The sequence below is a fragment of the Lissotriton helveticus genome, chromosome 7 (assembly GCF_964261635.1).
Source record: "Lissotriton helveticus chromosome 7, aLisHel1.1, whole genome shotgun sequence".
Lineage (NCBI taxonomy): Eukaryota > Metazoa > Chordata > Amphibia > Caudata > Salamandridae > Lissotriton > Lissotriton helveticus.
This window is the reverse complement of record NC_136068.1, coordinates 113,160,730-113,183,344: the sequence shown is the minus strand read 5'-3', so window position 1 is coordinate 113,183,344 and position 22,615 is coordinate 113,160,730. Positions and strand designations below refer to the sequence as shown.

Here is a 22,615-nt window from a genome sequence, read left to right as displayed (position 1 = left end):
ATTAATTGCCATTAGATGTTTCAAAATGCAGCCCGGGACTGTTCCATCTTTTTTTTTTTAAATGTGGACCAGAACACAAGCAAAAATAGGGGAAATCCAGGCAGCTAGCTAGGATGTTAACAACTAGGAGGCAGCAGATTGCACCATGAGACATCTACAGCCCACTTAATCCGAGGCATCTACAGCCCCTGATATACCTCCGTAAAAAAATGTCCAGAAACTTTCCTTTTTGACTTGTGTTTTTGGATCATTAGAGAAGTAATTTAGCTTGGGTAGACTAACCTTATGGCCTCTAATCCTGTTTGATGTGCCATCTCTCCTTTTGGCACAAAACAGGATTACAAGTCGGGTGAAAATTGTGCTTGATGTAGATGTTTGCTCCCACAAAGTGCACAAGGTAAATACTTGAGAGCAACAAGTGTTTTTCGGACACACTGGAATGGAGAATAACACCCCAAATCTGAGATGCAAAACTTGGAATTGAGATGACATTGCACCCACATTTTGCACCCCTGACAAAAAGGCCCCCCTATACGGCTTCTTTGACAGGGAACCAGCAGCACAAAGCCACATTACTCAGGCACCCCAAAAAATTAGCACCAGCGATTATCGGGACACGCAGCGGAAACTGCCAAGGCAAGGAAGGAAGACGACAGCAGGAACAGTCTGTGAAATGCAGCAGCCGCTTAATAGCAGACAGAAAACCACTCTGGCTGCAGAAACTGACAGAGCACATTAGCAAGGAAGAGCGAGGGATTCCAAGGAACAGACTGCTACAGCACAAAGCTCAAGGATGAATGCACAAAGTGCTCCAGGCTTTTACTGCTGCCAGGCGGAAGGATGCCAGGGCAATCCCACTGGAGACAGCTGCACAAGGTCAGGCAAAAGTGCAGCAAGGACTCACCTTGACAGGCCTTTAGGAGGAGAAGCAGAGCAAGTGGGGGGTTTCTTTCAAGATGAGTCTATCAAAGGTGGGGGTGAATAAGAAAGACAATGGATTTGTGTGGTGCAAAGACAGTGGAATTAAGATGCACAATGTTTACAGACTCTTTTTTTTTTAGAAAATCTTGTTGATAACATGACCCTTTTGGCAACTAAATGTTCTGAAAAGGTAGGTCTAATTTATGTAGGTACAGGATATAAAAGTAACTATAGATATTGGCAATGCAGCCTTTTGTACAGTGAATTTATGATTGCAACAATTTAAGGTAGTAAATCTGAGGTACTATAGCCCTTGAAAGTTGCAAAAATGTAGACGTGTAACTAATTCATATGGTCATGGGTGTCGGCTAGAAGGTGCAGGTGATGAACACATGTTTGCTACCTTTTCCAAATTGTTTCTGTCTAGACTGATCCAGAAAGTGTGGAATATACCTTTACTCAGTTCGACGTAGTAATTCCTGCTAGGAGTATTATATTCAGATGTGATGATAAAATAGTGTACTAATTTGTGCCTTCTATTTTCACTCCTATAACTACCATAAGGCTTTTTATTGCAAGAGATTGAATCAAATCCCATAGAGCCAACTACTGAAAAATTGTGTTACTCTTTGTGGCGGGTTTTTGAGTTTGAACTGGCAGTGCAGAGGGTCAGAAGTCTTGTAGGCCTGAAACTATTTCTGAGAACCTGGGACCTGCAGTGGATAGACCAAGCTTAAGATAGGCGGTGTTACATTTTTAGAGATAATTATATATTTGCTTTTCTATTCATGATAATCAAATTCTATGTATATCAGTCTGTATTAACGTTCTTAAATATGTACTTGTTTTCATTGCCCCCCCCACATAAAAATTAAATAATGAAAAAAGTATTAGCAGAACAATATTCATTTGGACCAGCATTGTGCAAAGTCATTAATTTCCTATCTCCATCAATCGCCATAGAAAACCTATCACTTCCAAACATCATTACACAAACGTTCCTACATGCCATCTCTCACCACTCAAGCAGCATTAACATAAGTTAGTCTCTTCCTTAATCCGCCTTTCTTTGGAATAGCCCAACTCTTACCAACTATTCCAACCATCACTACATACCCGCCATCCCTAAATCCACCAAAACAACCACAACCAAACCGCCACCAACACCAGCTCTAGCCAATCATTAGAATGCATCAAATGCAAGAAAGAATTCTGGCACAGATGGACCACTGTGAGATGCCCCCGAATTACATCAGCCATTACGATATAACAAAGTTCTTCAAGAAGCCCAGTCCCTAACCCACTCCAAACTCTGCTGTGTCTCAACACCAGAAACCGGTCCTAGGATGCTTGATTCCGGTCATCATCTTGTTTTTTTGCTGTTCGCCCTAAGTGGGAAGGGTATGCCCAGACGTGGGTCCCGTGCTCACTACACCACTGGAGTCAAGCTATCTTGGCTGATGACGGCTGATAGCCAGAAACCAGTCCTAGGATGCTCAATTCCGGTCCAGGGAAGACATGGCTTGGCAGTTCGGGCTGGACTGTTCCCATGAGGCACAGGGTCAAGACTGATTTGCATATGGCTATGTCTGAACTGGGGGTGGCTTGGTTAACAAAATAACGATGGATTACACCCAGATCTGTGACTGGGGGTGAATGTTTTGCCAATGTGCAACATTCCGTCCATCATCTTGTTTTTTGCTGTTCCCCCCTATGTGGGAAGGGTATGCCCAGACGTGGGTCCCGTGCTCACTACGCCACTGGAGTGAAGCTATCATGGCTGATGACGGCTGATAGCCAGAAACCGGTCCTAGGATGCTTGATTCCGGTCCAGGGAAGACATGGCTTGGCAGTTCGGGCTGGACTGTTCCCATGAGGCACAGGGTCAAGACTGATTTGCATATGGCCATGTCTAACTGGGGGTGAATGTTTTGCCAATGTGCAACACTCCATCCATCATCTTGTTTTTTTGCTGTGTCTCAACACCCAACATCTCCATCACATTATTTTTAGTATCAATCAAAGTTAGATTAGAACACCCAGTGCAGCATGTATTACAATCCTCAAGCAGCCTCACTTTTCCTTTTGTCTGTGTAGTGCTTCCTCTGTCACTTATCACTGCAGGTAATCTTCTGCTTAGCTTCAGTAACAACTACTGTCTCCAGCTCCACTAATTGCACTGACATATTAGATTTCCCTGGCTCCATCAGCCCAAACCACATATCCCTGTCTCTCCATCACCACCAATCATATCTAGCTTCTATTGCAACCCTTACACTCATAACTACAGCTCAGCATCTCCACAAAAAATTGCAGGCCAATCTCTCTTCAGCTTAATTGACTATACATACAGATGGATCTATTTCTATTTCTAATGATCCCAGCTTTTCCTCCAGCTAGCCAGAGAGAACCATGTTTCTCCCTAAAAGCCCTCTTTACATAAGAAAGCTACATTGAGTCCAGGGGCGTAGCTTCAGGGGGGTGTTTGGTGTGTTACACCCCCCCTAATAAATGTATTGTCTGATAAATAGTTGGGTGTAGGCTCTTTCAGATGGGTACGGGGAGGTGTCTGTCGGATTTCACATGGGTTTTTGCATGCACACACTGACAAAAACACACACACTCTGTCATCTGTTTTGAAAGTACTAAACATTTTGATTATTTTTTTAAATATTGGGTTTCTCTGACCTAGTACTCATAGCAATCAGCATTCTTCCAACTTTCGGCTGCCCCTTACGACCCTCTCATGCGCGCTGCTTGGCATACAATGTATTTTAACATTATATGTACGTGTGGTTGTGAGGAAATCTGAAGCTCACCCCCCCCCAAGTCGTACTGACCAATCGGTGCCCCTGATTGAGTCAACACAAGAACCGCTCGTAGTTGTTCTGCATGTGGGTGGTCCCAATTAAGTAAGTGAAGGCTCATGTGTCATTCTGTTTACAGATGCCATGGTTCAAAGGCTGGAAGGTAGAGCGCAAGGAGGGTAATGCCAGTGGCGTGTCCCTGCTGGAAGCTCTGGACACCATCCTGCCACCCACTCGCCCAACAGACAAGCCTCTGCGCCTCCCACTGCAGGATGTCTACAAGATTGGAGGTAGAGTGCCACTTAACTCCCTATGTCATATATATATATATATAAATATATGTATATATCTATATCTATATATATATTTATATATATATATATATATATATATATATATATATATATATATATATACTTGGAGATCTTTTATTGGAATCACTCTCATATTCAGTAAGGAAAATATAAAATATATGCAATGAATGTATATTTTAGTATATTCATTCTGTTTAAAAGTTACATAAAACGCTCAACAAGTTAAGGCAGAACAACAGTTAGAGTGAAAAAACTGAGGTAAGTAGAATTCCTAAAAGCTACTGAAAGCTCACAACCGCAGCTCCGCTGTCTACCTAGTGGCGGGACAAATCCTTTAAAGTGATATTTGTGGGTGTCCTTCTAAAATGGTTCCTAATACCAACATTATATACGTGTCCGTAGAACAAGCTTGTAACACCTTCTCCAATGATCACAGCCCTGTCCGCCAGCAACTAGATTCTGGCATGTCTTAACAGTCCTCCCTTATGTGATCCACAATATAACACATGGGATTCTGTAATCCCTGTATAAATGCCTGGCTGTAATTTCTTTATATTCACTGAATATAAAGAAAAGATGTCAGAACTCAACTATAATAAGTTATTACAGTTGAGTTCTAACATCACAATGCCTGCTGCCAGAGCCAGCAGCTGAGGGAAAGGCAGGTCATGTTACGGAGCAAAATTGAAGCAGCTGTTTAAAGCAACAAACAGAACATTGCTTTTGTTCTACTCTATTTTAATAGCTTACAATGACAAGCTGCAAGAACATGTTTATTTTTTTGTACTCCTTAGATAGAGAAAAGATTGAGGCCCAGATGTAGGTAAAATAGATTTACCGATTTTTAATTACCGAATTTTACCGATTCGGTAATTAAAAATCGCTAAATCTAAGGGGTGGATATGTAGGTATTCCAGATGTGCTGGAATACCGATTCTGAAGAATTCGGTATTTACCGATTCGGTAAATACCGAATCGGTAATGCCCATTCATTCCTATGGGCTTTGAAGCCCATAGGAATGAATGGGCATTACCGATTCGGTATTTACCGAATCGGTAAATACCGATTTGCACAAGGGTGCAGGGGGTGTCACTTTGACACCCCCAAAACAGGCTCGGGTGCCATGTGGCAGGCATACATGTCCTAAGGGCAGGTCTGCCTGTCACATGGCATAGGTGTGCATGCACACATGTGCATGCACACCGGAATCGGTATTTTACCATCAAATTGGATTTGATGGTAAAATACCGATTCTGTAAGGCCTCTGGGACTCTGAAGAGTCCCAACTACATCTCGGTGCCTCAGAATCGGTAAATTTACCGATTTTTTTATTTTACCGAATCGGTAAAATTACCGAATAGGTAATTTTACCGATTCGTTAAAATAATGCCCCCTACATACCTGTCACCCATATACCGGTCGGTAACGGCCGAAAATACCGATTTTCGGCCGTTACCGACCGACCTACATCTGGCCCCGAATCTTTCTGCATTTTTTTTTACATAATCCGAGCTACTGCAGCTTTTATTTTTTTTTAAACTGACTTGTATTGGACTCTTTCTAATAGCTGTTTGCCACAAACATCTAACAGGTGTTTGATATGTTTAATTTTGCCCTAAAAGTTTTATATTTATTCTTCATGTTTGCAAACATGCTGTCTCTTTTAAATTAAAGAGCAATGCACCAAAGTTTTAAGTGGTTTTGTACGAAATGTGATGGTTTTGACCATGTATTATATGGGATAAAGTGCCCCCTAGTGTATATGGTGTATATGGTAAGGATATTACAAGTCACCGTGGAGTTCCATAACTTTATAAATAAGCTCAGCCTTTTGCCTCATTCCTCTATATGGTTATGGGACTCCTCAGTGACTTGCAATATCCTTATAATTAGGGATCCCGGTTTTATGGTATTAATTGTTTGAACATTTCTGTTCGTATTTATCCATATTTATTTTTTGGCTAGCTTATTGGTATTTATCCCTATTTATCATGTGTCTTGTGAACAGATGAGGTGATAACTCGTATATTTCTGCATTTATTTAACAGATTAACGTGAACTCAAACTTTGATGTGTGTCGGGTTTTAGCACATTACACAGCCAAAAAGAATAAAATAATAAACTCACGTCAAAAAATTGTATAATAGCACATATACATGTTGAGATATGCTGTAATTTAAGCACATCTCATTGAGCTTTTTAGGTCTCCATGCTGCCATTTTGTACAGCTATTGGCCTGAAAGTCATTAATCTCAGCATGGCGAGTCACTGAAAAGAAACCAAATTATGTGTATTTTTCTGCCTTTAAATATAAATACAGACAGTAACACAGTGTTTTCTGTCTGTATTTGTCTGGCAAAATCAGTAAAAATGGAAAACAGGGAGCCATACTTAAAATGTACAGCAGGCAGTACTTTATCCCATATATAAGCATCATCGCATATCCCTGCAGCAGCCCCCTCCGCATAGTAGCATCCATAGGATGTACCATCTCCAACAGCTCACCAGACCCTTTCCACAGTGCCGGATAATATTTAGGCCTCTGAGCACATTGTTACACTTATAGTACCAGATTATCAGGCTACTTGTAGTGCTCATAATTTCCAGTTTTCAATGCAGCTTTGCGGACTGCATAGTATTCCCTCAAAGCAAAGTTGGTTTGAGCAGAAATGTTTTGTGCAAAATGTGAAACGGTGTGTGGTGTGTGCCCTGCACTAGCAATGCTCACAGTGTGATTTACAGGAACAGTACAGTGGACAGTCATGAGGGAAAGGTTCACGGGGTCATTTTGTAATCGAAAAGTAATGGTGCGAATGGGCATTTTGTGATGAAAAGTAGCATGAGAGCCCTAATTTTTTGATAGTTGTCCTCCCAGGTCCAGCACGCCAAGAACCAATAGTTCTTGCGGGCATTATACGAGGTGGGCCGAGGCACATGAGGGTTAGAGCTTGTATGCAATGAGTGAATAACAATTACTGCTTTCTTACAAGAACGAGTCAACCATACCCAATGAGAACTTTCCACCATGTTTAACCCTTTCTCTGCGGCGGCAATTCTGCCGCAGCGCTAAGGGTCGGGGGGGGCCGCGCGGCGCTCCGACGCTTATGACGGAACCGCTCCGTCACGCCCCTCGGGTGGGCTGTGCTTGTGACGGAGCGATTCCGTCATGGCCCCGCCCGCTCAATAGAACGCGCCGCGCAGGCGCGGCGAGCGGGCCTAACGGAACCGCTCCGTCACCAGCACAGCCCACCCATGGGGCGTGACGGAGCGGTTCCGTCATAAGCGTGGGAGGGGTTAAAGGCAGTTATAAGATGCATAAGAGACAACAATCTATAGTGTAATCCAGACAAGACTGAAACCTTGCTGTTTGGCTCCAACCTACTAATAGGATGGTCTGGCTGCTGGCCAAGTGAATGTCTCCTCACCCCACAGAATTGGCAAGGAATCTGGGTGTTATGCAACTGGCATCTTTCTTTTGAAGCCCAAATTTCTTCTGTAGTGAAATCCTGTTTCTGTATTCTAAAAATGCTGGAAAAGTTTCTATAGCTGCTCCAGTGGGAAGCTCATAAAACGGTGGTCCAAGCATTGATTCTTACCAGGTTGGGACTTCTCCAATGCTCTTTACTTGGGGCTACCGGAGTATTAACTGTACCGGCTCCAAGTGGTACAGAATACCACAGTCTGCCTTCAGTGCATACTCACAAGGCGGGACTCCATTTCTTGTTACCGAAAACAGCTGCACTGTTTGCGGTGAGCAAATGAATCACCTTCCAAGCTCTAACAATTGCTTATTGAGCATTCCAGTGTGTGGGACCTAAATATCGTAATATCCTACAATATTGCCCCAATAGAGCTTTGTGCTTGGGAGATGCTCTGTAGTTAGTGGTCCCACACTTTGACAAAAAAAGACAGGATGGTTCCTCCTTCTCTGTACAATTTGCCTGGACCTGGAATCAGTTCCCACCTCAACTCAGAATTATGCCCATTTAGACTTCCTTTCCGGAAGTTGTCGAAAACCCATCTGTTCAGCCTATAAAAAGTTGCAGCTGACTTGTATTCTACCATAGCACCGGGACACTCTTGAGTAGCCGAGCGCTTTACAAATGTAGTTATTCATTCATTCATTCACTGATTCCACCTGATCAGAGTACTCACATATTAAATGAGACGTTTGGGTGTGCTCTTCAAGTGGAACACTGGACCGCCATATTATGCTTCAGATAAATTAAAAGTTACACTTCAGTCCCAAATTAATGTCCTAGAGAAGTCGGTGTGCATGAGAAGGGAACTGCAAACCTGAGCAAAAGTTACGGCTAGAGTTCATAAATACCCAACAGGTCTCAGCACCTTTTAAGTGGAAGAAAGGAGGAAGGTGTGGCATAACACACACATACAAATAAAAATAATAAATACAGTATCTAACCCACAGGTTTTCAGCAGTAGAGTACTGCTGGATATGGAGGTTTCAATCTAAAACAGGTTTGAAAAGTGTGGGAATTTATGAGTGGCATTAGAAAATATAATTATTCCAGACAGTGGATTAAAGCAATGGAACAGCTATCTAACAGATGTGAATTCTGCTGCCCCCAAACTCCATTCCTTAAGCATATCTGTTTAACATGGAAAGATTGAAATGATTGGATGGTTCCTATGCCCTCTTGCTCAAATAAGCTTGGGAAAATACCAGCTTTGCAGTTAAATCATACTTAGGTCATGTTTGTTCCTGTTCTCCATCCAACAGGCATTGGTACGGTACCCGTGGGCCGCGTGGAGACTGGCATTCTAAAGCCAGGTATGGTGGTGACCTTTGCCCCCGTGAACATCACTACAGAGGTGAAGTCGGTGGAGATGCACCACGAGGCTTTGAGCGAAGCGCTTCCTGGTGACAACGTGGGATTCAACGTCAAAAATGTGTCTGTGAAGGATATTCGCAGAGGAAACGTCTGCGGTGATAGCAAGTCTGACCCACCACAGGAAGCAGCCCAGTTCACTTCCCAGGTGAGGAATGGTGAGGTGATCAGGAAGTATGGAGAGATGGAATGAGAGTTGAAGATAAACAGGAATTAGAGAGGAGAGCAGGATATAAAGAGGAAAGTGGAGGGGGAAAAAAACTTCACATGGAGACACTAAGAATATGAAATACAGAGGAAGAGTACAAGAGTGATATAAAGAAGAACGGAAAGAGTAAGAGAGTGGTATGAGGAGAAGAAGGAACATTTGTTAAAAAGGTAGAGAAGAAGTAGGATTAGAGGTGAGAAGGAGATAAGGGTATAGAAGATGAGGTAGAAACGAGGAAAGGAGGAAAAGTGGATAAGAGGTACGGTTTGGAGGAGTAAAAGTGGGAGCAAGTATGTCACAGTAGAAGAAAAGCGGAAAATGGGGGAGTAAAGAGGAAGTGAAAAATTCAAACAGGTAGTAAAGATGAAAGTAGATAGTAAGAAGAAATTAGTGAAGAGTGGGTGATTAAGAGGAAGGAACTGAGGATGGAGGGTACTGAGGACAAAAGGATGAAGCCGGTTGAGAGATGAAATAACCATTTCTTTCCTCCTTGTGCAGGTGATCATTCTCAACCATCCTGGACAGATCAGCGCTGGGTATTCCCCCGTCATCGACTGCCACACCGCCCACATCGCCTGCAAGTTTGCGGAGCTGAAGGAGAAGATTGACCGCCGATCTGGCAAGAAGCTGGAGGACAACCCCAAGTCTCTGAAGTCTGGTGACGCGGCCATCGTGGAGATGATCCCCGGGAAACCCATGTGTGTGGAGAGCTTCTCCCAGTACCCTCCCCTAGGTGAGGAAAAGCTTCTCTCAGTACCCTCCATTTGATGAGGCAAAGCTTCACCCAGTACCCTCCCCTAGGGGATGCAACTTGAAGTGTCCAATCTTCCCCATCCTTGCCCACTGTGGTGTATAACCCCAGGGCAAGTCACTCATTGCTTAAGTGGGTCAGATTGTGGTACAACCCAAAGCCTCGGTGCTGTGCCCACTGTGAATGAGAGTAGAAACAGCAACTGGTGATTACTCCATGGTCGTTTGTCACTATATCGAGGTTGCAAATATCAATCTACAATAATATTGCATTGACTACATCGACTTAACCACTACACCACAGGGTAGGATATTGTACATTGACTTACCACCTAGGGTGGATCGATGCAGTTGTGGCAATATTTTCGTCATGCGGCCTTGCGCAAGCAATGTAGTGAGGCTTATACCCTTTTCCACCATGGTGGCCAAAACGTCCCATGTAGGATTTTTATTAAATTGATTTTCATGTAGAGCCATTACCAGTTAGTTAGTGGCACCACCTTGCTGTACAGCATGAAATCTTACAAACACAACATAAACCAAACGTTATGTTGTGTATATCACCTTTAGATACTTTGGCTCCTGTTCTGTGTAAGGTAACAGTTTAAGGATACCAGGTGCTTATTCTCACCACTGCAGTGCACGCTCCTGCCCTTGCCCGTCCATGTGCACAGGTCTGGCCACGTCTGTTCATGTGCTTTCACCGTTTAGCCCTGAAACTGAGATGGTCTGTGTAAGAACTTCAAACCTCTAGTGTTGTCTGTCTATGAGCGATAGTTCCTCTCAGTATTCATGCTCCTAAAGCTTCTCACACCGTCTGCCCACATGACAGCAGCTCATTCGACTGTCTCACTTGTTTGTTCTTAGATCCTTACACAGTCTGTGTGCCCCAGGCTCCTTACACTGTTTGGCAATGTTCACCAGGCTCCTCACATTGTCAATATGCCCCAAGTTACTCACTCAATCTGCTCTTGTTGTCCAAACTTCTCACACTGTCCATGTGCTCCAAGCTCCTTACACAGCCTTCAGGCTCGGACTGGCCTGTTGGGCAACCAGCAAGTGCCCAATGGGCTGGTCTGGCAGGTCAGTGTGTGGGCCATTTTCTTTTAGTAGTTGTTAGCTGGTGGTTTTGTGGCCAGGTTGGCCGGTTCTCACAGATGAGAGTTGACCTCCCTGATATTACCACATTTTTAGCTATCTGCTTCGCTACTGGGGAGCGCTTTTATTTTTGAGACCGGGCCTAGTCCAACCCTGACTGTGTTCATGTGCTCCACGGTCCACACACTGTCTATGTGCTCCAAGGTGTTTGCACATTCTGCTCATATGCTCCAAGCACCACACATTATCCACATGCTCCAGGCCCCTCGCCATCTTCATGAAGGTTTTTCATCCCTACTTGAGTGGGTTAAACACATCTCTGGCTGTAAGAGAGAAAATGTCTCAATCATGCTCATACCTGCCTTGGCCTCCTACGGATGCTTATGGTCTATAGATGCATCTTATTGAAAAGAAAAAAAAACTGACAGTATTTAAGTGGGCGTGGGACTCAATATGCACATTCAAGTAGGGTCTGGTGATCCTGCCTACTGCTAAACCCTCACGGTGGCAATGGCTGCCGCATCAACCCGCATGCACCACACTGGTAGTGCTCTTCTCCTCCAGGAATTGTCTGCCAGCCGGCTCCATCAGCCCAGCCTTCCTATGTGAAATGAACAGGCTCCATAATTTTCTGATTGTGACTATTGGATGTAATATATAATATATTGGACGAAATATTGGATGTAACCTCATTGAGATGACAGAAAAAGGTGACAAAGCATAATGAACTACTCATTCTCTTGATTATTTTAGCTTCTTTAAACCCCAGATGGCCCTTTGCTTTATCTATATTCTGACTATCCATTAAGAGATTCTTTGAAGCACTGTTTTTGCAGTCCACCATAACTAGAGACAGTCTTCACACACTTCTAGCTGTCACTTCTTCCTCCATTGCAAATACTTAGGGGGTCATTGGCATGGCGGGCGGATACCCCCGGGAAACGGGACCGCCGCAATGCATGCGGTGGTCCCGCACCCACAATTAGGATGCGCCCACCACACTGGCGGGCGCATCCTGCATTTTTAACATTGCCGTGGGCGGTGCTCAAAGCAACGCCCACCGCAATGCCAAAAATGCAAGTCGTGCATTTCAATGCACAATGTGCCGCGCGGTGCCTGCCCCGTTGTACATTGAAATGCAGGGGGGTACCATGGGTACCCCCCATGTGCACCCCTCACCCCCCAGAATACCTGGGGGCCCGCTACGGGCCCCCAATGTTGTTGCCCGCATGCCTTTCCATAGCGGCAACGCGAAACCCAACATGCATCTTAATATGGACGGCGGTGTCTACCAGACACCGCGACCATATTAACAGCTTTTCCGCCCGGTCGACTTATTGACTGGGCGGAAAACCGGCAAACTGTCTTTACTTCCGCCAGGGTCCCCCGCCATAGTAATATGGCAGGGGAAATTTGAATGCAGGCGGGAGGAAATGTCAGGTGAATCGCCACCACTAAGCGGGCGGTGGCAATCCACCCGACATACTAATGGGCCTCTTAGTTGGTGATCCCAGTGGTGTGCTCACCCTCAGCATTCTGCCCTATTAGCTGTGTAGGACAAACTCACTTCCTGCCATCTACTGCCTTATTTCCTCTCTTCTGCTGCCGTCTACCAACTGGCCTTTTCTGCTCTAAGTATTTCCTTGTCTCTAATCCGTCTTCTACTTTTCTTGCTAGCTATTTTTTTTACTGTCCTTATCCATTCTGCTGACCCATTGCCTGTATTCATATTTGCCTACTTTCTGTTTTCCCCAGTCTCAATATTTTCTCTCTGGCTGTCCTATCTTCCTGTGTTTTTCTGTCCCCAGTTTCTATTTTCTTTTGTCATTGCATCCCATCTTTGGTTGTCTCTGATACCCCAAAGCCCACCTTCAGACATCTTCCATTCCCATGTTCGAATAAGTATAATTTCTATCTACTGCAGGGACCACTTCCTGTCTTCTGATGCCCCCACTTGCTGTCCTTTGATCCCTAAACTTACTACTCACCTCTGACTTATTTTCCTTCCTCTTATTCCCAACCTACAGGACGCTTCGCAGTACGTGACATGAGGCAGACCGTCGCGGTTGGTGTCATCAAGAATGTTGAGAAGAAAATTGGTGGTGCTGGAAAAGTCACCAAGTCAGCCCAGAAGGCTCAGAAGGCCTCCAAATGAATCGCGGGGCACATGTGCGCAGTGCACCAAGCGTGCCCGCCCCCGGGACTCCACCCCCTCCCACCTAAGGCGCATGTGTGCCTGTCTGCTTGCAAGAGCTCACATGTCAACGATTGGTTGCTCACCATTAAAGTCCAGTGGAAGTTCTTCAAAAGGAAAAGCATGTACCAGATTCTACTAGTCCTCACAACCCCTACCAATAAATCTAGTGCAGTGTCAGCAGTGTGACACCAAAGTGTGCCTGTCTGTCTTTGTTTTGTCCAAAGTGTGAATGAATGGAAATATGCTGCCATGATGTGAAGATGTTTAACCTCTAACTATTTCACAACAGAAACTAAAACTGCACATAATATCATCTTTTATTCTACTTTTTCTATGTGTGTAGTTGAAAGTTTACAGTCATATTACACCAGTTGCCTTCTATTGGAGGTACAGTAAACAACAAAGTGCATACCAAGGTACATGCCAAGGTAACCACACAACACCATTGTTTAACATACAATTAATGGATTTTGCTGTTTTCACATTTTTAACTATCATAATAAATATGAATATAGGTAGTAAAGTATTAAAAAATGTTTTATATTTGAACCCTTTTTACAAGCCGACTGCAGATTTGGAACTTTTATGTCTTTGAGCTGTATTATCCACTTAGAGGAGATTGGTTAATGATTTCAAAAGTAGTAGGGGAATAAAATGTCTATTTAATTAGAAGTAGGGATTTGACATAAACTACGTTTCTGTACATGGCTGCAATACCATTTTATCCTATTGCCATGCAGAACAGATTATGATTAATTATGAATATACAGCAATTCTGTGAGACAAATTGTCCTAGATTAAATCATTTTACGATTTTGTTTGAGTTATATTTTTATTTAGGACTGCTTGCCATATTGTACAATGTTATTTGGCAATTTTCTGTAAACATTCAAATTAATTTACGTCCCTAACCATTATAATTGTCATTGCATTTATATATTGCTTAGTAACTAACCCTGGGCAAAGCACTACGCTATGCTTGCGTAGTTTGCGATGTTTGTGCTACTTTGCACTACACGAAGTGCACGTAGCACAGTGCAAATACGGATAGCGTAGTGCAGCGGTCATCTTTTGCTTACTCACGGTCCTCACGTCAAGTTGGCGACCGCGAGCAAGCAAAATGACATCTCGGCGAGACTTTTTCCTCGTTCGCGATCAGCAACATCAAGTTGCCGATCACGAGCGTGGAAAATAAACCTCCTGGTGAGATTCTCAACGCGTGGAGGTTAGGTTTCTCATTGCGAGTGGTCGCATATGCTCATGACCGCTCTCAATGAGAAACTACCAGTCCGCGTTGAGAAAGCTGCCGCTTGAGTAGAAATCTACTCGAGCGGCAGAAAACGACCGCTTGCACTGTGCAAGATGCAGTTTGCACTGCTTGCACAGTGCAGACAAGCATCCAGCACTGGGAAATCAGTGCAAACAGCATTTTGCACAGTGCTCTACGCAGTTCGCCTAGCTACGCATAGCTTGAAGTGCACTTTGCGTGGCTACGCGTAGCGCTACTTCGCGAACTATGCCCATGGTTATTAGTAACCCTAACAAGGATCTCGGTACTTTACTACAGTTAGCACACTACTTTGGAACCTAAGTTTAGGGATTAGTCCAGTAGAAATTGGTTATAGGGAGTAGTATCTTGCTCTCAAAATCTATCTTCCGTGCTAGATTTAGTTAATAGGGGTTAAGTGCAGTCATTAATGTGAGCTCAAGCAAATGGTTAATGGAATGAATAGACAGGCGAGAGTAGATTAAGTATTGTTGTGGGGTAGGGATATGGTTTATAAGAAGGAGCGTTTGTGATCTATGAGATGAGATGTGATAAAAGAAAGTAAGGCAGACAGGAGGTGATTTAAAGTATGCAGTATAAGCTCATGCTTTAGCATATCCCCAAGGCTCCGTTCGGTCAGAAAAACAAGTTTACCACCTCTGAAGGCTTTAATCTAAGCTGTTATGTGGTACTGATTGCATATTAAGACATTAACCCGATCTGTATGCTTGGCAATACTTTTTCACTGATTTCTTTATCTGCCTTGTCTTGTTTTCTACTGATTTTCCCTCTTTTTTGCACATTTGCTTGTATTTAGTTGCACATTTATAACACGTTGCCTTGTGACAGATTCACGTCAAGCACTTTTACTGCAGATAATGCAGATCATGACTAGACCAGTCCAGGGCCGGACTGGGAACAAAAACCGGCCCTGGCAAAGTGCTCGGCCGGCCCCCCTTCCCCACTGGGAGGGGGGGGTTGAAGGTTCCGCCGAGCGCTTTGCTATGGCCGGTTTTCGGCCGATTTTGTTACACGCCCGATTTTGCAGGGATTGCCCGGTGCCCGCTATGGCCAGTCCGGGCCTGGACCAGTCCCCTTCCAGCGAGAAGTTGGATAGATGTCTGTAATGGGTCCAGGGTCTTGTGCTGGTCAGAAATGGTCTTCCTCAGACACTGGTCTGTGGTCAAAGAGGCCCTGTGTATCCTGGAGAAGGCTAGGATGAGTTATAGGTGATTTTATAGAAAAACGATTTCGTGGAATACCATTACTGAGAAACCATTTCACCTAAATTGTTCAATGGAAATGTTCAGAATGAATGGCTTTCACCATTTCATAAAAAACAAATTCATAGAACTTCTTTTTGGTGGAAATTGGCTTTTGCATTCTTATTTGTTTAAGGTGTAAATACAATGGTAGCACCCATTCTTGAATGCTAAAAGCCATTTCTACCCCTATACCCACTTATTCCTGAACCGTAAAACCCCTCACTACCTCCAAACACCCATTCCTGAATCCTAAAACCCTCTTTTTATGCCTAATCTCCACCCATCTGTGCCAACTTGAACCCCTTACCACACCCAAGCTCTGCCCATCCCTGAAGCCTAAAAAAACCCTCAACGGCTTTAAACACCACCCATTCCTGATACCTCCACCCATCAATGGACCTTAAGACCTAGAAAACTCCTGCACTCCACCCATCCCTGAGACCTAAACTCCCCTTACCCCCAAACTCCACTCATCAGTGAACCCTAAAAATCATCCCTACCACGAAACTCCACCCATTTCTGATACCTAATAAAAACCTTCAACACACATGAATTCCACCCATTCCTGAATCCCTAGAACCCCTCAGTAATATAAACTTCACCCAATTCTACCCTAAAAACTCTTGGCCACCCCAACCTCTACTCTTCACTGAACCTTAATAATGCTCATCAGCTCTAAACTACACCCATCCATGAATCCTAAATCCTCAACATCCCTACACTCCACTTATCCCTGAGCCCTAAAGACACCTCATACCCCTAGACTCCACTCATCCGTGAACCATAAAAAACCCTCACCACCCCTAAACTCAACCCATTCCTGACACCTAAAAAATACCCTGTATAGGTATTGAGTTTGTCCTCCTTTTTGATTTAAGATATTATTTTTTTGTTTGAATATGTTTATTGAATTTTCAGTTATTATCACTATACAATGCAATACATTGAGGATGACAGTAGGTAAACCCTCCAGGCCCCAGTAATGATCGTGTACAGCAATAACATTAGATTACACATATGTCTCATACCACAATCATTAGTGCGGGAGGGGGAACGGAAATATCTAGAACAAATAACCTTTCCTCACTTTACGTGTAATAGAAAAGTGTTTCCCATCTCTACAGAGCTATGGGCCGCCAGCTTGGCGATATAGTGGTGCTCAGAAGTTGAGTGTATGGTTCCCGCCACAAAACCGTGGTCTACTGCGTGGTGCAACTATGCGCCCATAGTGGCGACAAATGATGTCTTGCCCCATAGGTCAATTGCAGTAATGGTTCCGATTCTGCGGATGTGTCAGGTGGTGCCCATCCTCTTACTTATGCGTCAGTTCCACTTGTCACAGATCATGCCTGATGGACCTGTTATGTGGAGAATCCCCTCAAGTGTAGATGCAAGTACTGCAGATCAAAGGCTATCATTTTGTGTCAAACTTTGTAACTAACGTGTCCGCTAAAGAAATTGTCGGCACAATATTGACTCAGACAACCGGGGGGGGGGGGGGAGAGCAACTGTATAGGTCGACAGTGAAAGGGGTCTACAATAAAGTAGAGGGGGGATATGAGAGGGGGGGAAATAAAAGGAAAGAAGAGAAGTAAAAATAAAGAGCTGTAGTCTGGGGATTTTCTGTAAGATGCGTAGGTGGAGAGAATGTTCATGCGTGCAGGTAGGCGTGTGTTATTGCAACCAGGCGTTGAGGTTACATGGCGGAAGCGGATGCGCGCAACATAAGTGCGCAGAGCGTGAAATATTGGCAGTCAATTTCAAGCGTGCGGGGACGATGCTGGTCTGCTCATATATGTCGTGTGGGTAGCCCCCTTGTTTCTCTGGTGCATCTTGTCTCTGGCTACCGGGGCAAGAGTTCCCCCTGTAGGTGCGTTATGTTTTCCCTTCTGTCGCCTATCATATTGGTGGAGCCTTGTGTGTTAAATGTCTATGTGATTCCTTGTTCGAGACATGCCTGGTGAAAGGATTTTAAAATATCGTCCCAGGGCTGTGCTATTGAAATGGCTCTGAGTCCCGCCATCTCCTCCCTGCGTAGTGTGGCACCTTCTGCTACCGCCCAATTATTAAAGAACGTGCGCCAGTGTTGAATGCGCGGTGGGTCAACACCCTTCCTGTGCCTGGTGATGAGCCTCTTGGCGGTGACCAATCCCAGATCCCAAAACCTGGCACATACTTTGTTGCGTTTTGACCGTTTAAAGAAACCCAACAAACATGTTTCCCATGCATGTGGTAGCTCTTCACCAGCCCCTTGTGTTAATAGCGATGTTATGTTGTGCCAGTATGTCGATAGTCTAGGGCAGTCCCAGAGCATATGTAGGAGGTTTGCATTCACTAGGGAGCATCTCGGGCATACGGATGTGTCCGTTGCAAAGTATTGATTTATTTTATCAGGTGACAGGTATGCTCTGTGTATAATATAAAATTGAATGATTTTGAAACGCGAGTTGCGTGGAATGTTGGTGGGCCCTTCTAATATCCTTTCCCATTCCTTGTCTGTCCAGTCTCGGCCCCTGTCCACTGCCCATTTATCTCTCAGTGGTTGAAGGGTGCAGGTCGTGTGCGATAGTAGTGCCTCTGCTAACCCGTGGATCACTTGTGACCCATTCCCCATAACATGTAGGTACTGCATTAATAAATGATTCTGCGGTTCCTCGGTCATGTCTCCCCAAGCTTTGACATATGTGCGCATCAACGATGTGTGCAATAGAAATTGCCCTCCTGGCAGGTCAGTGTTCTCCGCTAACTTATCAAATGGGAGCAGAGCACCGTCTGCGTACAACTCAGCCATCGTGTCTATCCCGGCCTGCACCCATCTTTCCAGCATGAGTGAGGTGATTGCACCTCCTTCTCTAGGAGTGCCTAGCAGTGGGAGTGCGGGGGCATAGGGCGTCATCGTTCGTGTGAGCCGCAAGCTGCGTGTATAGCACTTGTGAGCCACTGCAAGGTGGAGTTGCCGTGGACGAGGGAGTTTGGCCAGGGGATGGAACAGCGTAAGCACCTGCGTATGAGTGAGGGCCGTGGTGTTCGAGGTGGTGTCAGTTAGACACTTCCCACTTAGCCATCCAACCACCCATTGGTGCGCAGTTGCGCGGCCAGGTAGTATAATTCCTGGTTGGGAACCGCTAGGCCTCCCGCTGCTACCGGCGCATATAGTTTCGTCAGCGCCACTCGGGGTCTACCAACGTTCCAGATGAGGGTTCTAATCATGGATTCCAATTCTCGGAAGATGCGGTTCGGAACGTAGACTGGCATGTTGGAGTAGTAGTATAGTAGCCTTGGTAAAACAATCATTTTCGTCAAGGTTACTCGGCTTGGGACATTCAGGGGGAGCGTTTTCCAAAAGGTTATTTGCGCTTGCAGGGAGGAGATGGCTCTGACCAGGTTACCCTCCAGCGCATCTGCCGGGGTCCTGTAAACATGAATACCTAAGTACTTGAACGTGGCGGTGTGCCAGGCCAGTTGTACTCCGCCTAGTCGCACCTCACACTCTGGCAATTCTGGGCTGAAGGAATACACCCCGGATTTACCCCAGTTAACCCTGAGTCCTGAATGGTCTGCAAAAGTACAAAAGATGTCCGTTAGCACCTGCGGCACTTGAGTGAGGTCTTTAATGTAGAGAAGCAGGTCATCTGCATATAGAGAGACCGCGTGGATGCCGTCTGCCAGGGGGATACCCCAATCCGCACTTTGCCTTCACAGTAGTTCCGCTAATGGTTCTATAGCTAGCGAGAAGAGCAGCGGCGACAGGGGGCAACCCTGTCTGGTGCCCCTCCAAACTCTGATGTCATCGGACAAAAGACCGCCTGTGCGGACCCGCACTGTGGGCGTTTGATACAGTAGTTGAACCATATCGATAAAGGCATCTCCTAATTCGTATTTCTGCAATACCGCTCTAAGGTAAGGCCACTCCACCGAATCGAAGGCCTTCTCCAAGTCTAGCACTAGGCACCCCGATCTTGGCCATTGTTGCACCGCGTATTCCTGCACTCTGAACAAGCGGCGGATATTATGGGAGGTGCTTCTCGTGGGTACAAAACCATTCTGACAGGTGTGTACCAGTGTAGGTGTGATGGAAGCTAGTCTCTGCGCTAAAGTGGATGCCAATATTTTATAGTCAGTATTTAGGAGAGCCAGAGGTCGGTATGAGCCTAATTGTGTGCTGTCTCTGCCTGGTTTGAGGAGGGAGATAAGGGTGGCTTCATTAAGCATGGGTGGGAGGGAGGAGTCCAGCTCTGGGATCAGTAGGTCCGGGTAAGCCTTATAAAATTCCGCCGGCAATCCATCTGGGCCCGGGGATTTGCCGTTGGAAAGCGCAGCTATAACCATACGAAGCTCCTCCGGCGTTATTGGTGCTTCAAGGTCCCCCTGTTGGGTGTCCCCTAATGGCAGTAGAGGTATGTGTGTGAGATAATCGGCAGTATCCGGTGGGGGAGTTCGCAACTGGGAGCGGTATAGCGCTGTATAATGAGTGGTAAAGGTGTCATGTATTTCGTGTTGTGTGTACAACATGCCACCTTGGTCGTCACATACCGCCGATACCGGCTTCACTCGGTCTTCTCTACTGATCAACCATGTCAAAAGCTTGCCAGGTTTGTCACCCTTGCTATGCGTGCGAGCCGAGTGGGCCGCATAGTTGAGGCATCGCAGCCTCTCTAGCAGCCGGTCATGCTCCGCCCTGGACTCTAGGTCACTCCCATCTCCATTGTTAGCTGATCCCTGTTCTGTCTGAATGAGGGTAGCCTCAAGCCGTGTCAGGTCCGTCTCTAGCTGCCGTCGTATGTTGGCCTGCGTACCTAGGCAGTGGCCTCTGATCACAACTTTGAATGCATCCCATTCTACTTGGGGAGCAGATGCTGTTCCTGTGTTGTCCTCAAAATAGTGTGTGATTTGTGCAGATAGTGAGTCCCGGAATGGGGCGTCTAGAAGTAGGTCTGGTTGCAATCTCCAGGTGGGGATAGGGGGGTGTGTGTGCGTCCACGCGAGTTCCAAAACATGGGGGTTGTGGTCCGAGTGTGTACGGCCCATGTAGTAGGTGTCAGTGACATGGGGGAGTAAGTCGCTGGTGAGCATGTATCTGTCCAGTCGGACGTGGAGGTCATGGGCGCCCGAGTAGAATGAATAAATCCGAGCATCCGGGTTACGGATCCGCCATGCATCGCGTAAATTCCATTGTGTGGCCCAGGTAGTAAGGGCTTTCATAGCCCCCATCACTGGTGCGCTCGGTAAAGGTGGGAGGAGCGATCCAGAGTGGTGTCAAGGACACAATTATAATCGCCCCCCACTATCCATGGGAGCCCATGCCAGGGGGATAGTACGGTGGTGAGTCGTGCAAGATACCCCTGCTGGTCTGTGTTGGGAGCATATATCGAGGCCAGAACTACCGGATGCCCATCCAGCCGCCCCCTCACCACCACCAGCCTACCCTCCCCGCCAATGTGGGAGTGGTCCACCTCAAATGGAGTCCCTGGACTTACCCATATTAGGGCGCCACGGGCATATGAGGAATAACCCGTGGCATAGAGCTGTCCACGCCACCTACGACGCAATGTGTGCACCTCTGTATCACTCAAATAAGTCTCCTGCAGGAGTGCTATTTTGATCCGGTGCCTTTTCAGGTATGAGTAGATTTGATATCTGCGTGAGGGGGTGTGAATTCCACGTACATTCCATGTGCAAAATGTAAGTACTACCATTACGTTAGCTTAGGTGTCCCCCATTCCTCGTCCCCCCGACTCCGCCCCGCCAAATGCGAGTTCATTACCTCCCAGCAGTTCCTACATATGTGCCTCAAACTCACTATGGTGGGTACCTGCAACGCATGGATATGAACATGAAGTGTCAATAAGCAATCCAGACATCTCATTAAACCTAAACAATATCCAACATGGGGGATAATACCAAAAGGTCGGCTGCAACCCGTGCAGACGTCCAAACACTCTATCGAAACAGTCAACATTCAAGTCTATGAGGGTTGCTGCTTGCCGAGCAGGGTCGAACAGTCATATGCAGCGGATGAGTGACATCGCATATTCTCCCTTCCGGGAAGGTACATGCATAGACAGCCGGTTCTGTGGCGTGCGATATGGAGGTTGTTCTATTTTTTTGCTGCATGGCAATCTGTGCGCGTTATGCTGTCAGTGCGGCACCTGCCAGCGTGAGCAATATAGTTTTATAGAGCCCAGCGGACTCGAGGGCAGCCTGTCGGGGCATGTCAGCTGGGACAGGTGTTTGTCTGTGCGTTCCTGACCACCTGTCATCGGCCAGACAGCCAGGAACGATACTCACTGCGTCTCACAGCTGATGGCCAAGTGTCCCAGCAGTGGTCTCGTTGGTGTGTTGAGTTGTCACTAGCAGCCAGCCAGCTCAGAGGCGATCCGGTGTTTCAGTTCTTCCAGCACATCGTCAGTGGAGGAGGGGAGAAAAGGCGCAGTAGAGCATTTCATCCAAACAGATCAACTGTTTGCGGCGTGACGTCCGGAAGATCCGAGGAGAGCTGAGAGTCTGATATCCCATATATCGCCTCATCATCACTGGGCAAGGCCTGAGGACTGGTGGCCGACGGCGACTGTACCCTCAGAGAATGACTGATTTCTGCAACTATGCGCAGAGCGTCTTGCTGTTCCTGGTGCATCACGTCCTCCGGCGGTCCGTTACTCATCTGCACGTGAGTTTCCGGGGCCGACGACGACCTATTCCGGCGCCTCCTCCGCGGGCCTCGGTGTCGTTTCAGATTAGGAGGTTCCGCAATCTTTCTGGGAGCTGTATCCGTGCCACTGTCCAACCATGCCTCCACTTCTTCTGAGCTCGTGAAGAAGTGCGTTTGTCATGCGCCACCACTCGGAGTTTGGCAGGGAATAGGAGAGAATATTTGAGGTCGAGTTGGTGCAATCGTCGTTTCACCGCCAGAAAAGAGTGTCTTTGGCGTTGCAACTGG

At 46.0% G+C, this 22,615-nt stretch overlaps 1 protein-coding gene across 2 annotated transcripts in view; it reads left to right on the top strand.

Moving 5' to 3' along the window:
* EEF1A2 (eukaryotic translation elongation factor 1 alpha 2) overlaps positions 1–13,342 on the top strand; it is a 63,826-nt gene extending 50,484 nt beyond the window's left edge. For both annotated transcript variants that reach the window (XM_078651640.1, XM_078651641.1), the window contains exons 5-8: positions 3,868–4,018; positions 8,785–9,041; positions 9,600–9,834; positions 12,977–13,342. In XM_078651640.1, coding sequence (XP_078507766.1) covers positions 3,868–4,018; positions 8,785–9,041; positions 9,600–9,834; positions 12,977–13,104 — 771 coding nt within the window. In that variant the 3' untranslated portion in view covers positions 13,105–13,342. The remainder of the gene's footprint in view (positions 1–3,867; positions 4,019–8,784; positions 9,042–9,599; positions 9,835–12,976) is intronic.
* Positions 13,343–22,615: the final 9,273 nt, after the last annotated feature.